This window comes from Sus scrofa, chromosome 12 (genome assembly GCF_054392235.1).
Source record: "Sus scrofa isolate SSC_HxYL_T2T_F1_AM1 chromosome 12, Sscrofa_HxYL_maternal_Yorkshire_Landrace_v2.0, whole genome shotgun sequence".
NCBI classification, from domain to species: domain Eukaryota; kingdom Metazoa; phylum Chordata; class Mammalia; order Artiodactyla; family Suidae; genus Sus; species Sus scrofa.
This window is the reverse complement of record NC_139394.1, coordinates 47,698,005-47,718,648: the sequence shown is the minus strand read 5'-3', so window position 1 is coordinate 47,718,648 and position 20,644 is coordinate 47,698,005. Positions and strand designations below refer to the sequence as shown.

At 54.4% G+C, this 20,644-nt stretch overlaps 1 protein-coding gene and 2 non-coding genes across 7 annotated transcripts in view; all 3 read left to right on the top strand.

Moving 5' to 3' along the window:
- Positions 1 to 1,225, top strand: part of RAB11FIP4 (RAB11 family interacting protein 4) — a 108,432-nt gene extending 107,207 nt beyond the window's left edge. For all 5 annotated transcript variants that reach the window (XM_003131748.6, XM_005669074.4, XM_084985277.1 and 2 more), the window contains one exon: positions 980 to 1,225. In XM_003131748.6, coding sequence (XP_003131796.1) covers positions 980 to 1,096 — 117 coding nt within the window. In that variant the 3' untranslated portion in view covers positions 1,097 to 1,225. The remainder of the gene's footprint in view (positions 1 to 979) is intronic.
- An 11,351-nt stretch (positions 1,226 to 12,576) lies between these two features.
- On the top strand, positions 12,577 to 12,680 carry LOC146398263 (small nucleolar RNA U13). Its single transcript, XR_014822146.1, has one exon. It is a non-coding gene; the product is annotated as a small nucleolar RNA U13 (small nucleolar RNA).
- A 7,479-nt stretch (positions 12,681 to 20,159) lies between these two features.
- On the top strand, positions 20,160 to 20,231 carry TRNAT-CGU (transfer RNA threonine (anticodon CGU)). The gene has a single exon. It is a non-coding gene; the product is annotated as a tRNA-Thr (tRNA).
- Positions 20,232 to 20,644: the final 413 nt, after the last annotated feature.

Sequence of the window (20,644 nt, the reverse complement as noted above, 5' to 3'; positions counted from 1 at the left end):
TGGGGGAGCACGGGCTTGGGAGCAGAGCGGAGTTTGAGTCTCCACTGTGCCAGGAACGGGCTGAAATGGCCAGTTGATTTCATCAGCATGTGATCCAGGGGAGGCTGGATGTGCCCTGGAGCCAGGCCAAGGGGGGAGGATACTGGCTTTTCCTGGGCACCTGCTTGCATGTGTCTTCATTTAATCTTCTGAGAACTCGAAGGCGTTCTGAGCACGTTCCTGTCACAGATGGGGAGACCGGGACATGAGGTCAGCCAGCTTAGGGAGGGAGAGGGACCCAGGTCTCCGGCACCAAAGCCCACACTTTCTGCCCCACTGGGGTGTGCTGATGAAAGATCAGCCCTCCGAGGAGCTCTCACTGGGGCACAGCGGGATCCTCTGTGTCTTGGGAGCGCTCGGACAAGGCTTCTGTCCCCACCTCGGCACAGTGGGTTAAGGATCTGGTGTAGCCGCAGCTGCAACTTAAGTCAACACTGCAGTTTGGATCTGACCCCTGGCCTGGGAACTCCAGATGCTGTGGGGTGGCCAAAAATGGGAGGAAAAAAAAAAAAAAGATCAGGCCTTGAAATACCTAGGTTAGATTTCACCGTGAATCGTAAGAGTCGGTGAACCCCTTACCCTGTGCTTGGGCACCAGCCTCCAGCCCGCAGGCAGAGGCAGCATTTCATTTCCATGAAGGACACAGCAGGAGGGGACCTAGAGGACAGTGTTGGGACCGGGCGGTGGTGTGAGGGACAGTCCATCCTGATTATAAAGGCCTCCGGCCAGTGTTCTCAACCTCTTCCACAAAATCACCCCTCCTGGACCCCTCCACGGGCCAGCCGTGTGAGAGTCCGTGGGAGGGAGGCCTGGGCCTCTGTGTATTTAACACTCCCTGGGTCTGACACCAGAGACTTGTGCCCCGGCTTCGAGGGCGGCGGTGGGTCTTGGGGCCCTGGCCCCGGCCTGGCCTCTGACCTGTCTTTCTGGTTCCCTTCAGCTCATGGAAGCCCTGAGGGAGCAGGAGGAGATCAACTTCCGGCTGCGGCAGTACATGGACAAGATTATCCTCGCCATCCTGGACCACAACCCCTCCATCCTGGAGATCAAACACTGAGACAAGGGGGGCTGGCTGCAGAGCGGCCTCGGCACCCCCGGACCCCGGGATTCAGGGCCAAGCCCCGCCTGAGGATGCGGCCCAGGCCGGGCCTCACGTGCACACTGTAAAGTGACTCTGGCCACCGTGTGATGTGTACTGGTGTGTGTCGGGGGAGGGGGGGAGAGCGTGGCTGCGCGGCCGTGGGCGCCCTCTTGTGCCGTCGGCCGTCCCTGCACTTCGCGGTCCCTCTGCGGGGGTGGGGGTGGGGGGGCAGGGGGTCCTGGAGGGGGGCGGGGGCGAGGTGGGCCGTCAGGAGCCGCCCTAAGAACCAGAGCCGAAACTTGGGTGTCAGATACTGGATGAAATGATTCTACCTCTGGGGCCAGGATGAACAAGTCCTCGCGTGAGACGGGCTCTTCCACCCCATCCCTGCGTCCCCCGGGGGCGTGGGAGCCGAAGGATGGTCTTTTCCTGGAGGTCCAGTGCCTCACCAACCTCTTCAGCCCCCTTTCAAGCCCCGGTGCTGGAGCTCGGAGAGGAGGAAGGGGTGTTAGGAGGGGGTGGGTGGGGTCCTCTCGAGCCCCTTCCCCCAGCCCGCAGCCCCCGTGATGCTGGTGCCCCTTGTGTCTAAAGGACTTGGGCTTGCGGAGGCGCTGGAGGGGCGGGCGCCCTTCGTCCTGAGAGATCTTGGCGGTTTTCGGGTTCTCCTCCGTAGATGTCCCCGTCCCTGCTTCGCTCCCTCTCCCTTTCTGTCTTTGCTTTGTTTTTTAAGGCAATGAACAAAATAAGCGGCGTTCACGCGAGTGAATATCAAGGAGGAGAAGGAAGGGGGAGGGGCTGGGGGCCGAGGCTGGCTAATGCCAGGGGAGGAGGGGTCCTTGGGCAACCAAAGACACGGTTTTCCGGCTCCGGCGGGAGCACGCCCACGTCCCCCGTCAGCATCCTTTGCCGTGGCTGCATTTTGAGAGAGAAGCACGGATGGAGCCTCTGACAGCGCCCCGCAGTTTGGGAAAGGGCCTCCCGTCCCTGTCCCTGGTGGTGGCCTTGGGTCTGGATTTTCGGAATCCAGCCTCTGGGTTTGGCACGGCTGCATAGCAAGGCCCCTGGGTTCCACGCTTTAGCAACACACCTGTATTTGGTTCTCAGCCAGGGGAGCAAATGCGGTGCGGGGGGGAGAAACGGGGAGCTTGCAGGGCAATCTTGGTCCCATCTTGGTGCCACGGGGTGGACATCACCCCCTGGAGCTTTGGTGTGGCCGTTTGTCCTAGAGGGCTGGGCGTAGAGATGGTACTTTTCTCTGAGTTTTCCAGTCTGTCTCAGTTTTGTGTGGCTTGTGATGCGCTTTCTGAATCCACATGCACATAAACATGTATGGCCTTCACCCCCTGCCCATGTCTTGTTCCCTTCAGCCTTTGCAGTGGAAAAACGCAAGTCTGGGCATGTTGGGGAGGCGTGTACGCAGAGGAGAGAGGGCAGGAGAGGGTGAGGAGGGGACCTGGGGACTCCGGCTTGTTCCTGCTCACAGAGCAGGGCTGTGGCCTGCACTGATGTTCCTTCCCTAACAGGTACCTTTTGCTCTGGTTGGATTTCCTGAGTTCTTTACACGCATATGCATGGGGGTTGTTTCCTGCAGCAAGTGCCAGGGCCACATTGGTCTGATCCAGGACTTTGGGGCCACCCACACCGGGAAGATGAGGGCAGGGGCCAGTCTTCTGGGAGTCTCTCAACCCTTCAAGACACTGGTCTCCTTGGGGCGCCTGAGGGGCTGTGCAGAAGCAGTAGAGGAAAGACGGCAACAGAAGGAAAAAAGGAAGGAAAGTGTGTCTCTTGAGGATTTGCTAATTTGAAGGGAGCGAGGGAAAGGAAAGATGAATCAGGACATGGCCTTGGTCTGGGGGTTACATGCGAAGGAGTCTTGCAAAGAGGCCAGCCAAGTCCGGGTCCTGGTCTATGGGGGCCTCGCCCCAGGCATGAGCATTTTATGGGTGACACTTGATATGCCCTTCAGCTGCCCTGATGTGGGTGGGATTCGAGGGAAGGCCACCTAAGTGAATCGATTGTTTGGAAAGGAGGTGGGAACAGCTGTCGGCCTCAAGGGGGCGCCACGGGAGCAGCCTCCTCCAGGAAGCACTCATCCAGGCCCCTGGGGACCTGGTCTCTGGATCTGGGCTGCCTTTAAAATGAGCCTGAATCCCACCTAACACTTGCCCCAAGTTAAATCCAGCTGCCTTCAGCCAGAATTCATCACCTCGGCTTTAAGATCATGTAGTTTTTAAAAGTGCTCTTCCTTGTTTGAAAGCTAGCCAGGGCGGGGGGCACGCTAGCTTGAGGGGTCCCCATACCCACTACCCCTGGGCAGGTTCCAGAGCTGGACTGACTCTGGGCAGCTTCCTTCCTGTTTTCTCCTTCATTTTCCGGTTGAGAGGTGTGCTCTTAATTCTCAGTGGTGGGGCTGCTAGATAGTCTACAGGATACCCAGTTAAATTTGAATTTCAGGTAAACAAATGATTTTTAGTAGATATGCCATGCAATACTTGGGTCATACTTAAAACGGAGACATTTTGGAGTTCCCCAGTGGCTCAGCAGGTTAAGGATCCAGCATTGTCACCACTGTGGCTCAGGTTTGATCTCTGGCCCAGGAACTTACATGTGCTGCAGGCATGGCCAAAAAATAATAATAATAATAAAATGGAGAAGTTTTAAAAATTCTGATAACTGGGCCCAATCCCCAGAGGTTCTGATTTCAGTTGGTATGAGATATATGCCCCAGGCACTGGAATTTTTAAAGAATTCCCCAGGTGGAAGTTCCCATGTGGTGCAGTGGGTTAAGGATCTGGCATTGCTGCAGTTGTAGCACAGGTTGCAGCTATGGCGTGGGTTCGATCCCTGGCCCAGGAACTTCCCCATCCTGCAGGATGCAGCCAAAAAAAAAAAAAAAAATTCCCCAGGTGACTGTAATTCAACTGAGGATCCCAGGTGGTTTCCGTTTTGCGAACCAACAACCCTACCAAGGAGGGATTAGCAATAACTTGTCCCAAGTTTACAGGTGTGGGGGGGTGTGGGGAGGGGGTTCTGGAACAAACTGACGTGGTAGTGACTCTGGGCTCTCCGTGCATTTAATCAGAACCCACATGAGATTCGTTGAACCAGCAGGTGAGGCACTTTCTGGCTTACGTAGGCCCTGTTTTGGAGGAAGGTATGAGAAATAAAGTTCTCGTTTAAAAAAAAGAAGAAAATTAACTTTGAATTGTAGAGGTAGACAAGTTATTTTAAATATGTAGGTTCTTTGAGAATTGTCAGAAGGAAATTATCCTTTATCTTTAAACCTCTAATATGCTTTATTTCTGACCTATTAAAAACACAAAGCTTGACAACGTCCCAGAGTACTCGTTCCTGCAACAGTGGTTCTCAATCACCTGTAGTTTTTATTTTGTGGTTTCCGTTCTCGTGAGTCATATTTTATTGGATGTATGTATTACTTTTTTTTTTTAGAATATAGTGGATTTACGGTGTTATTTCAATTTCTCATGTACAGTATAGTCAGTACAGTGACAGAGTCATTCATATATATATATATATTTTTTTTTTTTTTTTCTCATACTGCCTTCCATCACGTTCTATCCCAAGAGACTGGATATAGTTCCCTGTGCTGTTTAGTTTGGTAGATACAAACTATTACCTAAGGAGATTTATATTTTTAAATGATTTTTATGTTTTCCATTGTAGCTGGTTTACAGTGTTCTGTCATTTCTTACCTGGCAAGATTTTTAAACTTCAGCTGCCTGGGCCCCCAGAGAGTTGGATTCAGTTGGTGTGGGTGTGGCTCCCCAGGTGACATTAATATGGGGCCACCACTGAAACTCCTGCCCTAGGAGGTTGCTGGCCGGAGGCAGAGAGGATGGCTGGAAATGGCTGGTGGGCTTGTTAATCCAGGTGCTGGATCGCAGTGGGTTCTGCTGTGATGTTGGTGGCTCTTCCTGTCATCATGATGGATGTTAAGAGGTTGGCAGATCCCTCGGCCCCAGGGTGACGCCTTCAGGAGTGGGTGGATCCAGCTGTTCTCACCAGCCTGGGGGTTAGCGAACCTGAAGGGGCAAGTCTGCCTGTTGCTCATGGAGTGGGTGGCGTGTATTGGGTGCACAGACCCCAGACCCAGTCCAGAAGGGAGAAGAGCAGGGGAGGGAGGTGGCTGCTGACAGCAGCTTCGGAAACAGCAGCCACAGCTGAGCCCGAGGGGATTCCCGCCTTGTGGTTTTGCCTCTCATCTGTTGTCAGGCTGTTGGTAGCTACACCAGCATCCCTGCCCAGCCCTGGAGGCTCCGGGCACTGGTCCCCGAGATTCCAGGCCCAGCCAGGTCCCAGGGGTCAGGATGCTTCTTTTGTTCCAACGAGGGACTTAATAACCGGCAGAGGCCGACCGGGGCCAACGGGGCCTGGTGGACCTGGGAGAAATGAAGCCCTCTTTTTGTGCTCCGAGGGTGTGTGTGTGTTTATTGGCATCAGCAACTTAAACCTAAACGCTACCTTTGGATGCGATCAGCACAGGGAAGTGTTGGGATGGTTACAGTGCCAAGGAAATGACAGTTCGCCTGGCAGTCGGACAGCCACTCCTTTAAAGGGCTGAGGCGAGCTTCAGCTTGAGGAGAGGGGCTGTTCAGGACTGCAGCGCGGCCATCCTCATTTGGGACTGGGGCAGCCCCTCTAGGGTGATGCTTCAGACTGGGGAGGGGCCACGGCCTCCAGGGTGACTTTGAGCAAGTCCCTTCCCTGCCATGACCTTCAGGAGCTCCAGGCCCTGCCGCCCCCTTCTGAGTGTGCAAAGGCAGGGAGCGGGAGAAGCCGGAACTGTGGGCCTACCTTCCTGCCCTCCTGCCACGCTCGACCTACCTGGGGAAATAGGCTGCCTTCTAGAAAGGTCTGTCTCTAAAAGCATAGACACTGCGGAGTGTGATGCCACATGGCATTGGTGCTCTGACCTCGGAGGCTCCTCTTTTTGTGGTGCCTGTAAGAGAGGGATGTCTGCCCAGAGCCCCCCATAGCGGGGTGGCTGGGAGGAGCATCCCAGGGCCACCCCCGCAGGGTCGCAGTGCTGTGGTCGCGGGAGATGTGCCTCCCCTGGCCCCCTCTGCTTTGCTGTGCTGCGCGGGCTGTGTTTCGTCTGCATGGTTTGGAGTCGTCGTCCTCGTGCCTTCTCCTCCCTGTCACTCCTGTACAGGAGTTGCCACTGCCCCCTTTTCTACGTCCTTGCGTTTACCCCGGCCCTTCCCAAGCCCCGTAAAGCGGACACAGCGCCCCACTTGGTGTCCACGGGCTTCCGCCGTGCTCCCCATGCGCTCACCCACGGGCTCCGGCTCCACTTCCCGCGCTCGCTCTGCCGTGCGGACTCGTTGACCTGGGACCGAATGCTTCATTGTGGTTTTTAGCTTGTGGGGCGCAGGCCCACTTAGCCCCTCATCCAGCCGCCGCCGTTTAGGAGCCCCGCACACTGGAAAAGCCTCGCCTTGTGCAAAACCACTTCTCCCATAAACCCCTCCCTGCATCGGTGTGTCAGTATCTGTCCCCAGCAGGGCGCACCTTTCTAACCGGCCCAGGAGGGCTGTCATGGGTCTGTGGCTGCTCTGTGGGTCCCACGAGAATGAACCCCCAGCTTCCAGAAGAAGCTCCAGCTGTGTGGCTCCCAGCACTTTGCATTGAACCTGGGTTCAAGGCCACTGCCATCTGGTGTCTAAATAGCTTTGGACCCCAGGCAGGCACAAGGAAGAAGCTTCCGGGCTGCATCCCCTGCCTGCCGTTACCAACCAACCACCGAGCCCTTCCTGTATGCTGAAGGTGCTCAGACCCGGGTGCCATTAAATCCCCGTGATGTCAGACCCATCTTGAGGGGACCGTGCATCCTTGAGGACTAGCTCACAGCCTGCTGGCTCCCTTGTCCCGGCTCTTCCCACTTCCTGGGCTGTGTCTCCGGGGCCCGGGTGGGGTGAGCTGCACATGTGGGCTGGTCCAAGGTTTTGTCATGTGGCCCTAACGCATCTCGGGATCTCCCCAGAGTTTCTGCCCCAGGAGCCTCCTTCTGGAAGCAGGTTTGGCTTTGGGGCTGGGGTGAGACCTCCGCCTCCAGGCTCCAGGGTGGGGAGAGAGAGGTGAGGCTCCGAGGCTGCGTCCCAGGGCCCCGCACTCTCCACCTCCCACCTGCTTCTAGCCCCAAAGGAGCAGGCTCTCGGAGGCAGGCTCCCTTGGGAACGCTCATGTACAGACCAAGGTGTAAATAAACACTTTGCTTTTCCTGCCTGACTTGATGGTGTTTCTGTGGTGAGGGAGGGAGGGTGGAAGAAGTGAGGCCGGGTCCCAGGGCTCCTGGGGACAGATGACCTCCCTTGGGAAGAGCAGGCCCTGGAGTTCCCTCTGTGGCACGATGGAGCGGGTGGGTAGGATGGCTGTAGTGCCAGGTGGCAGGTTCAATCCTCAGCCCGGCACTGGGCTGCAACTGCGTCTCAGATCCGACCCCTGGCCTGGAAACTCCATATGTCACAGGGTGGCCAAAAAAAAAAAAAAAAAATCCAGGCCCTATCCACTGTACAGGGTGGCTGGGGCCCCTCCAGGGACAGGGGCTCGCCCTGCAGACCCTCGTTAGCCTGCTGTCCCTGGGAGAGCAGGTGCAGATCCCAGAAGCCACAATAACGGCACCGGAGCTGTGATGTTTGGAAACCGTGTCCTCACTGCAGCCATGTTCCCTTTTGTATCAAGGGCCTCCCGGGGGTCTCCACTTGCTTGGGGTCACTCTGATGAGGTCCCATGCCATCCTTCTCTGTGTCAGCTCCCATGGGGAGCAGCTTACCGGGGTCCCAGCCCAAGTCCCCTGCCTGATTCTGGTTTCACACCAAGTCTGCCGCTGGTTCCTACGGGATTCTCCAGGTGTCCACAGGGCATGCAGGCCAAGCCTCTGGAGCTGAGTCTGCCCTCCCTTGGCCCAGGCTCTCAGGACAGGCAGGACCCGGCCCCTCCACCTCCCCACCCAGGTGAGCCCTGGTGGGCAGATGGCTCTGCATTCACTGGACTCACATGGCCCCCTGGGCTCATGGCAAAGTCATCTTCCAACACTGGGGGTTGTGTGTTCTGGACGTCTCTTCCCTCCATCCTCCTAATAGGCCTTTCGCAACTAGGGTTGCCAGATTCTTGCAAGTCAGAATACAGGATTCTCAGCTGAATTTGAATTTCAGATAGTTTTTCAGTGAAAATAGGTCCCATGCGGTATTGTTATGCATTGTATATCTGAAATTCAAAGTTAACTGGGCGTCCTGGATTTTCTCTGGCAACCCTATTCTTCACTCTGTCCAGGGTCCCTCTGCTGCCAGCCAGGTGCCTCCAACTCCCAGGCAGTAGGCCTGCACCCCAGTTTCAGAAACAGCTTACTTCTTTGTTTGCCACTACTTTTTTTGGCCATGCCTGCAGCCTGCAGAAGTTCCCGGGCCAGGGGTGGAACCCATGCCACAGCAGTGCCCTGAGCCACAGCAGTGACAATGCCAGATCCTCAATGGCTAGGCCATCAGGAAACAACTGCCTTATTTTATTTTTATAATTTTTTTTTTTTTTCTTTTTGAGCCTGGTTCTGCTTTCCCCATCCTAGCCATTTAGAAGCCACTGCTGGCCTTTCCAGAAGCTGTAGCCCCCTCGCACCCTGCCTTGGGGGTGTGTTGAGATCTAAAGTCCCGAAAAGATGAGCTCCGTGTTGTCAAGGAAGTGGAGGGGAATGCAAGGGTGTCTTGGGAACCAGGGTGGGGACCCAAAACCCCAGTTGTGAACTTCTGGTTTGCTGCTGTTTCATAATAATTAGGTTGTGAAGCATTTTCTGAGCACCAGCTGTGTTCATGGAGAAATTCCTGGGCCTGACATCAGACTCCACGCACGGACTTCCTCCTTGGTCACTCAGCAAGTCACCTCTCTGAGTTCGGGTTGCCTCGTCTATAAAGCTTCCTGCCCACGGAGTCAAGTCACAAGATGCAGATCCAGGAAGTGCCTGAAGAATCAGGATCTGGATTTCAGGAGGCAAAACCCCATCTTCCTCCAAAGGCTCCTCATCAAAATGTCTCCTCTCCTAGTTTTCTAGGGGGCAGCTCTAAAAATGTCCCCCACACTGGGGATGGGGGTGGGGAGTGGGACTTAAAACCACAGAAATTGATTCAAAGTTCTGGAGGCCAGAAGGCTGAAATCAAAGTGTCAGCAAGGCTCGTTCCTTCGGCAGGCTCTGAGGGGACCGACTCCTCTCCGGGTTCTGATGGTCGCCAGCCATCCTTGGTGTCCTCAGCTTGTGGCTGCCTCTCTCTGATCTCTGCCTTTGTCCTCATATGGGCATCTTCTGTCTCTGTACCTCTGGGTCCAAATTTTGCTGTTTTTTTTTTTTTTTTTTTTTCTTGGTCTATTTAGGGCTGCACCCAGGGCCTATGGAGGTTCCCAGGCTAGAGGCTGAATCAGAGCTGTAGCCACTGGCCTACACCACAGCCACAGCAACACCAGATCTGAACTCTGTGACCTACACCACGGCTCACGGCAACGCCGGATCCTTAACCCACTGAGCGAGGCCAGGGATTAAACCTGTGTCCTCATGGATGTTAGATTCATTTCCACTGAGCCATGATGGGAACTCCCAAATTTTGCTCTTCTTACAAGGATGCCAGACATTGGATTAGGGCCACTCTCTCCAGCACAACCTCACCTTAACTGCGATCACCCTATTTCCAAATAAGGCTACGACGACAAGTACCAGGGCCTAGGACCCCAACATATCTTTTGTGGGGAGGCAGTTGAACTCGGGGTGCTATTCTGGAGGGAGGCGGGGCAAGCACTGCAGTGTGTCCAGGCTGTGCCTCCTACATGGGTAGTTCCCCGCCGCCCAGCCTTGGAGACCAGTCCCTCATCCTCTTTGTTACAGAGGACATTGTCCTCACGCCCCCTAGAGGTCACAGTTCCTGCAAAGGTGCTCCACTGTCCCATCCCACCAATTCGCCATGCCCTCAAATTGAGGGCCTTTTAGAGTCTTTTCAGCTCAGGACAACGTCTCCTGGAGGCTCAAAAAAATCTGGACACAAAAATCAATCAACAGACTTAATCTACCAGGCACCTCTGTGCCAGGCCGTGGGGATTTGGTAAAAGACAGCAGAGGCATCTGCCCCTTGGGGGAGGGGACAGACATGGGTGACTCCCGAGTGATAAGAGGTAGCAAGGGAAAGGTCTGGAGAGGGGGATGGGGAGCGGGGGCAGGTGGGCAAGAGGATTGAGGCCAGCGGGCACCAGGGACAACAGGAAGGGACATTTCAACAGAGCCCTGAAGAATCGCGGGATCTAGGAACCACACGTGGGAGGGGCTTGTAGGAAGCATGGCCCTTTCTGTGTACTGCGGCTGCGCGGAGAGTGGAGCGGCGGGACTGGAGGATCGGTTGCTGAGGCCACGTGGAGCCTGGTGGGCCAAGAGCGGATTGTATCATCCATTAAGCAAATATTTCATCGGTGCCTGACAGACGCTCCGTGTAGGGCGAGGGGTTGGGTCTGGGACAGCAAAACAGACCCACCCCTCCCACCCCCCTCACAGCACAGGTGCTTCTAGAATGAGACGATCGATCTCAAACCTGCCTGCATATTTGAATGGCCTGGAGGAATTTTAAACCCCTTGGATATAGGGTCCCAGCCCCACGGTTTGGATTCAGGTGGTGAGAGCTGGGGCTGGACTCTACAGTTTTTTCCCAAAGCCCTCCAAGGTGATCACAGCGTGTAGCCAGAGCTGAGAATCGCGGGTGTATAATCACTGCTGAAATCGTTGGAGGAGTCAGGGGAGACTTCGACTGGGCCTGAAGGAGGAGCTGGAGATGGCCAGGTGAGGGAGGTTGAGAAGGACACGGGGAGAGGAGAGCAGGGGCACAGGCCTTAAGAAGAGGGGGCGGGGCGGAGGGCGGGGCCGTGGCGACCCCAGCAGGATCTTCAGCCTGGTCAGAGCGGAGGTTCCGAGAGCCGCAGGAGGACCAGGCTGGTGGCCGAGGCAGGTGGAAGTGAGACGAAGGCAGCCTGGCCCCAGGTAAGACCTGGTTTTCTGCTGACTGAGATGGAGAGTTAGGGTCACCAGGTTTGGGTGGTGGCGTGGGCAAGGGAGGCAGGCTTCTCACGGCCTTGCTGGGAGGGTGCCCGCAGCCTACCGAGCTCCAGAAAATGACTAAAGGACGCCCAAGGGCAGAAAAAGCTCTTCCCGCAGCCCCTCACTTGCAGGCCCTGGACCCTCAGGAGAGCAGGGGTGGCCCCTCTAACCATGGGGTCCAGAGACCCGAGGTCAGCAGGGGGCCCTTGGGGAGGGATGAGTTGATTGGCTGCTGTCTGGCCCTTGAGTCCCGGGGAGGTGGGATTTGGCAGCATTGCTCCCCCCGTAGCCCCGCCCCCTCCCTAATCCCAGTGCCTAAGGCGGTGCTTGGCCTGTAAGAGGCTGCGGATCCGGCTGTTTGTGTAGCTGACGTTTGTTAGGGTTCCCCGCGTGGCCGGAAGTGTGCTGAGTCCTTGGCCCATATCGGGTCATTCAGTCCTCACAACAACCGCAGAGGCAGGTAGCACTATTATCCCCACTTTACAGATGAGGAAACTGAGCCACCACAGGTGATCTAAGTAGCCACCAGTCCCTGGGGACTCACACCCAGGCACAAGTCATTCTGGAGCAAGACTCTGGACTAGCACAAGGCTGCTCCAAATGCAGAGGGGCCACTGCAAGCTGGGGAGGCTTCAGGGAGAAGGCAGGCCAGGCGCTGAGCCTGGGGAGCCTGGGCGGGCCCTCCATGAGCAGAGGGGCTCCGAAGAGGATGATGGGGGGGGGTTGTTGCTCAGTGGTAATGAACCCTCTTGGTATCCATGAGGATGCAGGTTCGATCCCTGGCTTCGCTCAGTGGGTCAGGCGTCTGGCGTTGCCCTGAGCTGTGGTGTAGGTCACAGACATAGCTCAGATCTGGCATCGCTGTGGCTGTGGCTGCGGCGCAGGCCAGCAGCTGCAGCTCCAATTCACCCCCTAGCCTGGGAACTTCCATATGCCGCGAGTGTGGCCCTTAAAAAAAACAATAAAAAGATAATTAATTAAAAAAATTTAAAGAGGGTGATGGAGGGCAGAAGTGGAAACTCGTGCGGCCTGTTTGCATTGATGGGGGCAGGAGCAGAGGCACAGGAAAGACGGCGGTTCCACATGGGTCAGCCCGGTCGGCTGGGCTACACTGTGACGTGAGTGGAGGGGCCAGTAGTGGCCCAAGCCCCCTGGGGCAAGGCTGTGGACGCTAGCACCTAGAAAGCCCAGAGCCAGCTTCAAGCCAGTCCTTCTGGAACTCACCAGGTGACTGTTTTCAGGCCAAAGGAAGTTCTCCTCATTCTCCTGCCATCCCTGGTTTGGTCCTGGCATTCCCTCCAGGCTCTGATTTTGAGTTCTGACTTGGGCTCCATGACACTGGTGTGGCCTGAGTTTTAAAAAAAAAAAAATGCTAAAGATCCTTGTGTAGTTCATGAGTGTGATGGTTGGGTGCTCAGGCTATTATGCAACATGTGCCTCCCTTAAACCTTATTAAGATATTGGCACATTGCTCATCTGATATAAAAAAAAAAATGCTGGGAGTTCCCGTCGTGGCTCTGCCGTAAGGAACCTGACTAGGATCCCTGAGGGCGAGTGTTCGATCCCTGGCCTCGTTAGTGGGTTAAGGATCCGGCATTGGCATGAGCTGTGGTGTAGGTCTCAGACAATGGATCCAGCATTACTGTGGCTGCAGTGTAGGTCGGCAGCTGCAGCTCTGATTCGACTCCTAGCCTGGGAACTTCCATATGCCTTGGGTGCAGCCCTAACAAGACCAAAATGACAACAACGACAACAACCAAAAAAACCCTGCTGAAACTCCTGAAAGGCCCAAACCCAGAGGGCAAGGCACTGAAGTCCGAGTCCACGTTCTATATTCTGATCGATGGCGCTAAGCACAGGGGAAACTGTATGACGAATTGGCCCACTCCGTCTCCACTTGGCTTTCCCACCTTATCCCATCCAGCAGGCCACCCCCAGACCCAAAGTTGGCCAATTCTGGTCGCGGCATCGGGCCGGACCCTCGGTGCTCTGGCCTGCTGTCATGAGGGGCGGGGACGTGGCAGCTGTTATAACTGTCAGCTCTGAGGCTGTCAAGGCTGGAAGGAGACTAGGCAAGAATCTCGTCCAATCCATCCCACGAGTGAGCCCTCAAATGAGTCTGCTTTTTGAGGTGGGGGTGTGGACCAAAGCGACCCACCTCCCATCTGTCTGCCTCCTCGGTAGGGCCCAGCCCCAGGGCTGAGTTCCAAGCAGTGCTGACCCTCACGGTCACCGTTGGTGGTAGAGAGTCTCCAAAGGTGGCCCCCAGAGACTTATTCTCTCCCTACGCGCTGGCCACCCCCCTATCGAGAGGTGGGGTTTATCTCCCCCGCCCTTGAATTTGGCCTGGCCCTGTGACTTCTTTGATCAATAGATGCGTCACCTGTGGCAGAAGTGAGCTCTGGCCTTAAGGAAGCTTCTGCTTCCTTTTTCTTAAAAATGAAGCATCTTGGAGGCCAGTTGTCATGCTATGAGGAAGCACAAGCAGCCACATGGAGGACTGGGGTCCTAAGCCAACAGCCCCAACGAAGCTCCCAGCCAGTGCCAGCCAGCCTAACACCAGATGAAGCAGAACCTCCTGCTCAAGCCACATAACCATGAAAAATGCGTTCTTATTTTAAGCCTCTACATTTTGAGGTAATTGGTCACAGAGCAATAGGCGCATGAAATGGCAGGTCTTGAGAGGTTTCAGCGCCATCAGGCTTCCTTTCACAAGATCCATCTTTGCCAAAAGGAATCCACCCAAGCGGAACCCATCTTGCGGGATGACTGGGTCCATCGGTGTTCTGATCCCAGCCAGCTAGATAATCTTGTCCAGGAGCCCCTGGAGAATCCTGACTGGATCATGTTCAGGGAAAGGGAGCGTCCCAAGGGCTGTAGCTGCTTAGCCCTTGTCGAAGGAGACTTCTGAAGTGCCCTGCTTCTTATTAGCCTGTGATCCACCTGCAAGCCCTCCCGGCCCCTTTAAATCACACAGACACCTGAAGGCATTTTTGTGGCGAAGTCAGGAAAAGGTAATGGAACGTTGAGAAGGGGAGGAAAGCGGAAAAAAAAAAATCCAAACTGCGCTAACTTTAAATAGGACAAGCAGTCTTGATTTAAATGTCTGCAAACGTGGCCATGTACCCTCCAGAAAGGTTTCAAGCTGTGCTGACTTCTTCTCAGCAGCAGCCTTAATTTAGAGCTTTCCTGCTGGCAAAAGGGTTGTGAAACTTGAGCAAAGGGAAAGTGTGAGGTTGCTACTGTACCTACGGGGAAAGGGTCAAGTGGCATTTCTCCCGCCCCGCTCCCTTCAGCCGTGAATAATGAAGAATGCTGTTCAATTTGTAATTGATGCAGGGCTGTGGCTAATAGCTAACGTATGCTCCCATTGTGTGGATGGGGAAATGGAGATTAAAGGACCTCTGAGGGGACACTGGGCATGGCCCCTGCCACATTCATCCAGCGTCAAAAAGGTGTTCATTGTGCCAGACAAATAATGACCAGCCCACAAACATCAAATGAGGAAGTGTGTTACTTGTATGTAATCTCTAGTATTATGAACTATTACTTCTGTGTAACAAAATACCCTCAAGGAGTTCCCTAGTGGCACAGTGGGTTAAGGACCTGGCATTGTCACTGCAGCAGCTTGGGTTGTTGCTCTGGCACAGGTTTGATCCCTGGCCTAGGAACTTCCACATGTTATGGGTGCCACCAACACACGCACACACACCCCCCAACAGCAACCTAAACCCAAACCAAAAAACCTACTCTCAAAACCATATAAGAACAATTTATTACATTCACCATTTTGTGGGTAGGCTGGCAGCGCCTCTGCTGGGTGTGCCTGGGTTCATTCATGCAGCTGCTCTCAGCTGAAGGGTCAGCTGGGCTGGGAGATCCAAAGTGTCCCCATTGACATGTCTGGAGGTGGTATCGGCTTTTCGCTGGGAGACCCCTCAAGACCCCCATCCTCCAATAACTGGAGTGCCTTCCTTGCACAGCAAAGGCAGAGTTCCCACTGCTGCTCAGCGGTCAGGAACCTGACTAGTATCCATGAGGATGAGGGTTCGATCCCTGGCCTCGCTCCGTGGGTTAAGGATCCAGCATTGCCATGAGCTGTAGTGTAGGTCACAGACATTGCTCGGATCCTGTGTGGCTGTGGCTGTGGCATAGATGGGCAGCTATAGTTCCAGTGTGACCCCTAGCCTGGGAACTTCCATATGCCGTGGGTATGGCCCTTAAAAATGCAATAAAAAAGATAGCAAAGGCAGAAGCTGCACGTTCTCTGGAGACAGTAGCTTTTGAATTTACACACCATCATTTTTGCCACGTTCTATTGATCACGGCAAGCCAGATGGCCAACCCACACCCAAAGATGGGGACTAGACTCTCCCTCTGGGTGGGAAAAGCAGCAAAGAATTTGCGACTGCATTTAATCTACCACACCTCTCTATTTAAAATTACCACCCTCCTTCCTACCTGCAGAATTTCCTGTCCTTCCTGCTTTATTTTTCTCCCTAGTACTTACCACCATCTGATATACTATGTGTTCTGCTTATGTGTTGAAGAATGGAAGCCCCCATGAAGGCAGGGGTCTGTGCCAACGCCAGAGGCCCAGCACCGAGAACAGAGTCTGGCTCAGTTCTCCAGTAGGTGCTCAGTGAGGATTTACTGAAGGATCGAATGACTGGAGGATCTTATTCACTGTACTTCATGGAGGGGGGTGTGGCCTGATCCTTATCTGCTGGGCTCTCTGTGTTCTGGAACCAGCTCTCACCTTTTGGTGGAGTTTCAGAGCGTCCTTCCCAAGGCAACAGTTCTATATTAAAATGGTACACATGAGTTTAGGAAGTAGAAGTTAGACCATGCTCTTACGACGGCTCACTCCTAAAAGATCAACAGATCCAGGCTCCTGAGCCCACCCAGCTACAAAGCAGACCTGGACAGACCCACAGGGACCCCCGCCAAGAAGCAGCCCCAGTGCAGCCCAGGGTTGGCTCTGACTCAGCAGGGCAGTCAGAGCAAAGGATTCAGGAACTGTCTGCTTTTTTTAAAACTACGTTTTTATTTTATTTTGGGGTTTTTATTTTAGGGCCGCACCTGTTGCATATGGAAGTTCCCAGGCTGGGGGCAAATTGGAGCTGCAGCTGCTGGCTTATGCCACAGCCATAGCAATGCCAGATCCAAGCCCAGACTGACTTGCACCACAGCTTGTGGCAACAGCGGATACTTAACCCACTGAGTAGGGCAAGGGATCAAACCTGAATTCTCATGGATACTAGTTGGGTTTGTTACTGCAGAGCCACAAAAGGAACTCCAAGGTATTTTTTAAAAAAGATATTTTGGGAGGTCCTAGTAACCATGAGGATGCGGGTTTGATCCCTGCCCTTGCTCAGTGGGTTAAGGATCTGGAGTTGCTGTGGCTGTAGCGAAGGCCAGCAGCTACAGCCACAGCTCCAATTGGACCCCTAGCCTGGGAACTTCCATATGCCATGGGGGCGCCTGTAAAAAGACAAAAAAAAAAAAGATATTTTTTGGGGGGCCTTGCCTGCAACACATCTAAGTTCCTAGGCCAGGGATCAGACCTGCGCCACAGCAGTGATCTGAGCTGCTGCAGTGACACCAAATCCTTAACCCACTGTGCCACAAGGGAACTCCTAAAGTAGAATTTATTTAGAGCAGTTTTAGGTCCACAGCAAAATTGAGTGGAAAGCACAGTTACCATATTACATGCCCACCCGTGCACAGCTTTTGCTGTCACCACCCTGCAACAGAGCGGTAGGTCTGTCACGCTCTGTGAAGTGATCCACTTTAAGGACATGGGACATGTGCATCCTATGATGGTGAGGACACTGTGAAATAAACAAATGTGAAAATATGAGTCTGACTCTCCTAACTGCATTTTTTTCCCCTCATTTTAGGGCCACATCCGGGGCATACAGAAGTTCCCAGGCTAGGGGGTCAAATCAAAGCTGTAGCTGCCAGCCTACACCACGGCCATGGCAACATGGTATCCAGGCCACGCCTGAGACCTACACCACAGCTTTCAGCAACAATGGATCCTTAACCCACTGAGCGGGGCCAGGGATTGAACCTGCATCCTCATGGGTACTAGGTGGGTTCATTACCGCTGAGCCACAACAGGAACTCCCCCAATTGCATTTTATATATACATTATCTATATCTATATGTATGTGTGTATATATATTCCAGATCATTAAATTTATCGATTTAAAAAATTATGTGCCACTAAAAAAAATACTGCCAATTAACTTTAAGACTCCATCAGTTTGTAATCAGCTGTCATCCTGATTTCTAATTTGTTAAGATGTGAAAAAAAAATACATGTATCTTGGAATTTCTGGTGGCACAGCAGTTAGGGATTCGGTGTTACCACTGCTGTGGCTCTAGTCACTGCTGTGACTTGGGTTCAGTCCCTGGTCCAGGAACTTCTGCATGTCCTGGGTGCAGGTACCCCCCCCCCGCCCCACCCACCTCCAAAAATTTCCTGTCTTTTTGACAAATAGTGCTGGGAAAATGGCATATCTATATGTAAAATGATGAAGTTGGATGTTTACCTTATACCACATACAAAAAGTAAATAAAAATAGACTAAAGTGGAGTTCCCTGATGGCTTAGTGGTAACAAACCCAACTAATATCCACAAGGACAGGGGTTCGATCCCTGGCCTCGCTCAGTGGGTTAAGGATCCAGCATTGCCGTGAGCTGTGGTGTGGGTTGTAGACGAGGCTCGGATCCCGCATTCCTGTGGCTCTGACATAGGCTGGTGGCTACAGCTCCAATTCGACCCCTTGCCTGGGAACCTCCATATGCCTAAAACGACAAACAAACAAAAAAGAAATTACATCTCACACCTATTAGGGCAGCCACTGTAAAAACAAAACAAGAGGAGCCCCTCCCCGCACCCCGCCAGCTCAGTGCGTTACAAACCCGACTAACACCAATGAGGATGAGCATTCGATTCCTGGCCTCACTCAGTGGGTTAACGATCTGGTGTTGCTGTGAGCTGTGTGGTGTAGGCCAAAGATGTGGCTCGGATCCTATGTTGTTGTGGCTGTAGTGTAGGAGGGCAGCTGTAGCTCAGATTCGACCCCTAGCCTGGGAACCTCTATATGCCGAGGGTGCAGCCCTAAAAAGACAAAAGCCAAAAAAAAAAAATTAAAAAAATAAGGAAATCATGTCATATGCAGGTGAACACGGAGGAAACTTGAGGACCTTTTGCTAATGAAAGAAGCCGGTTACAAAAAAGACGAACCCTGTAGGATTCCACTATGTGAAGTACCTTCAGTAGTCAGACTCCGAAAAACAGCAGAATGGTGGCTGCCAGGGGCTGGGGGGAGGAAAAAAAGGGGAGCTTCTGCTCAGCGGGTATAGAGTTTCCCTTTTTGTAAGATGAAAAAGTTCCAGAGATCTGTTACACACCCGTGTGCCTGTTAAAAATACTGTACATTTTTAAATGGTTGACAGCAAATTTGATAGCTTTCCTGAGTTTTCCCAAATCTCTGCAATCAATACTTTTTAAGAAGTTCTGCAGACAAGCAAGGATGGCTTTGGCAGTGGAGGTGGCCGGGTGGGCAATGGTGCGATTGGTCTTGTTGGTGTCCCCTCCGGGTGCTGCTGCACAGAAGGACTGGGCCCTGGGGGAGGCTGGCAGTTGGCTACCTGACCGGAGGGCTCCTCTCCCCACCCATCTCTCCTGGAATAGATACCTTGGCTACTGACCAAACAAGGACAGGGGACCTAATTTCCTTGTCTTTTATTTTATTTTATTTTTTAATTTTAAAGAAAGTACAAAATCTGCAGGATAATAAACACCTCGTGTTCCCAACCTCTCAGCTTTTTGCCTTTCATAGACTAGAAACAAAAGATGACCAATGAAGCGCCCTGCTCCCTCTGCGTTTCTCTCTCCCCCCCAGGCATGCACACTGAGCTGCTGCAGTGACCACGCCAGATCCTTAACCCTTGGAGCCACAAGAGAATTGCATTTTTCTTGTTTCACTTTTACTTGGTCTTTCCCTTTGCTTTAATAAATGGGGTGTATTACTCTACATCTTAAAACCACATGTGCATCTATCCTCCTTCTATGCTGATATGCATTCCTTTCAAGAGTGACCGACTACGATCAGACTCCTCCATTCAGATCGCCTCCAGTTGGCCCCCCTAGTATACTGTCCCTGGAAATCCCTGGGGGCATCTCCTTGCCCGCACACCGTGGCTCCCCCTGAGCAAGGCCATCTGTCTAAACAGATGTTTACTCGGAGTCTCCAGCACAAGGTCGGTGCCAGGGACTTAAGGGCAAGAGGGTAGTGAGAGCAACCGGGAAGATTTTGCCTACACAGAAGGTGGCCCCTGCCGGGTCAGCGAGGGAAACTCACCTCCCCTCGCGCCTGCCGCCCGGTCCCCAACCCTCCGGGCTCCCTGCATCTTTCTCCGAGGGCCGATCGCATCCGTGCCTGCACCTCCCTTTCTGTCCCCTCGGCTCCCCGAGGACTCGGCCCGAGCTCCCGCGCTGCCCCGGTATCCTGCCGACAGGACGGAAATGACCTGGCCAAGATCACTTGGCGGCGGGCGGAGACGCCAGCGCGGACGCCGGGTCCTGGCTCGCTCGCGGCCGCTGTCTCGGCTTCGGCTCCGGAACTCCCGAACTGCGTCGGTCGTGGTCTCCGCAGGCCGCCGCCCGTTTCGAATCCCCCACAGGCCTCTCCGTAGGCGCCGTGTGCTGAGGTCGCTGGAGGCGGGGCGGGGTCCGGCCGGTGGGCGCCGCGGGTTCGGGTCCCGCCGCAGGGAAGGCTCGGGCGCCCGGCAGTGGCCCTAAGGGAGTCTCCGCGGCTCCGAGAACCGGGTCCCGGCCGGCAGGTCGCGAGAGCTGGGGGGCGGGGCCGGAGGAGGCGCACCGCCCCTTGCGCGCCTGCGCCGCCTCCCCTCCACTGAGAGCTTCCAGTGCTCCCTCGGCTGTCAGGCGCGGTGGCCAAGTGGTAAGGCGTCGGTCTCGTAAACCGAAGATCGCGGGTTCGAACCCCGTCCGTGCCTGGGACTAGAGGTCGGACTTGGTCGTGGGGGCTCTGGCGCCCTCCTCTGTGCCATCCCTTTCGTCCCCGATGGTATCTTTTACTTTTCAGATTCTGTTTAGCCGTCCTCCAGTCCCACCCCTCCCCCCTCCCCCTTCGCGGGCTCCGCGGTCACCAGCCCAGGCCGGACCAGCGGGCCAGGGTTCGCGGAACCACTTGCAGACAGGCTCGGCCCCGGGTGTACAGTGCTTTGCTGACCGCCCCGCGTCTCTTCTCCCCGGACCTCCCGCAGCAGCGCTGCGCAGGGCCGGGCTGATCTGGGATCCCGGTGTTATGGGTGGGGACTGAGGCCCCGCGCGGTGTCGCCAACAGCAGGTAGGGTGGGGGAAGAGGTACGGTTTCACTGGTTCGGCGTGTCCTGAGGGTGGGAGAACT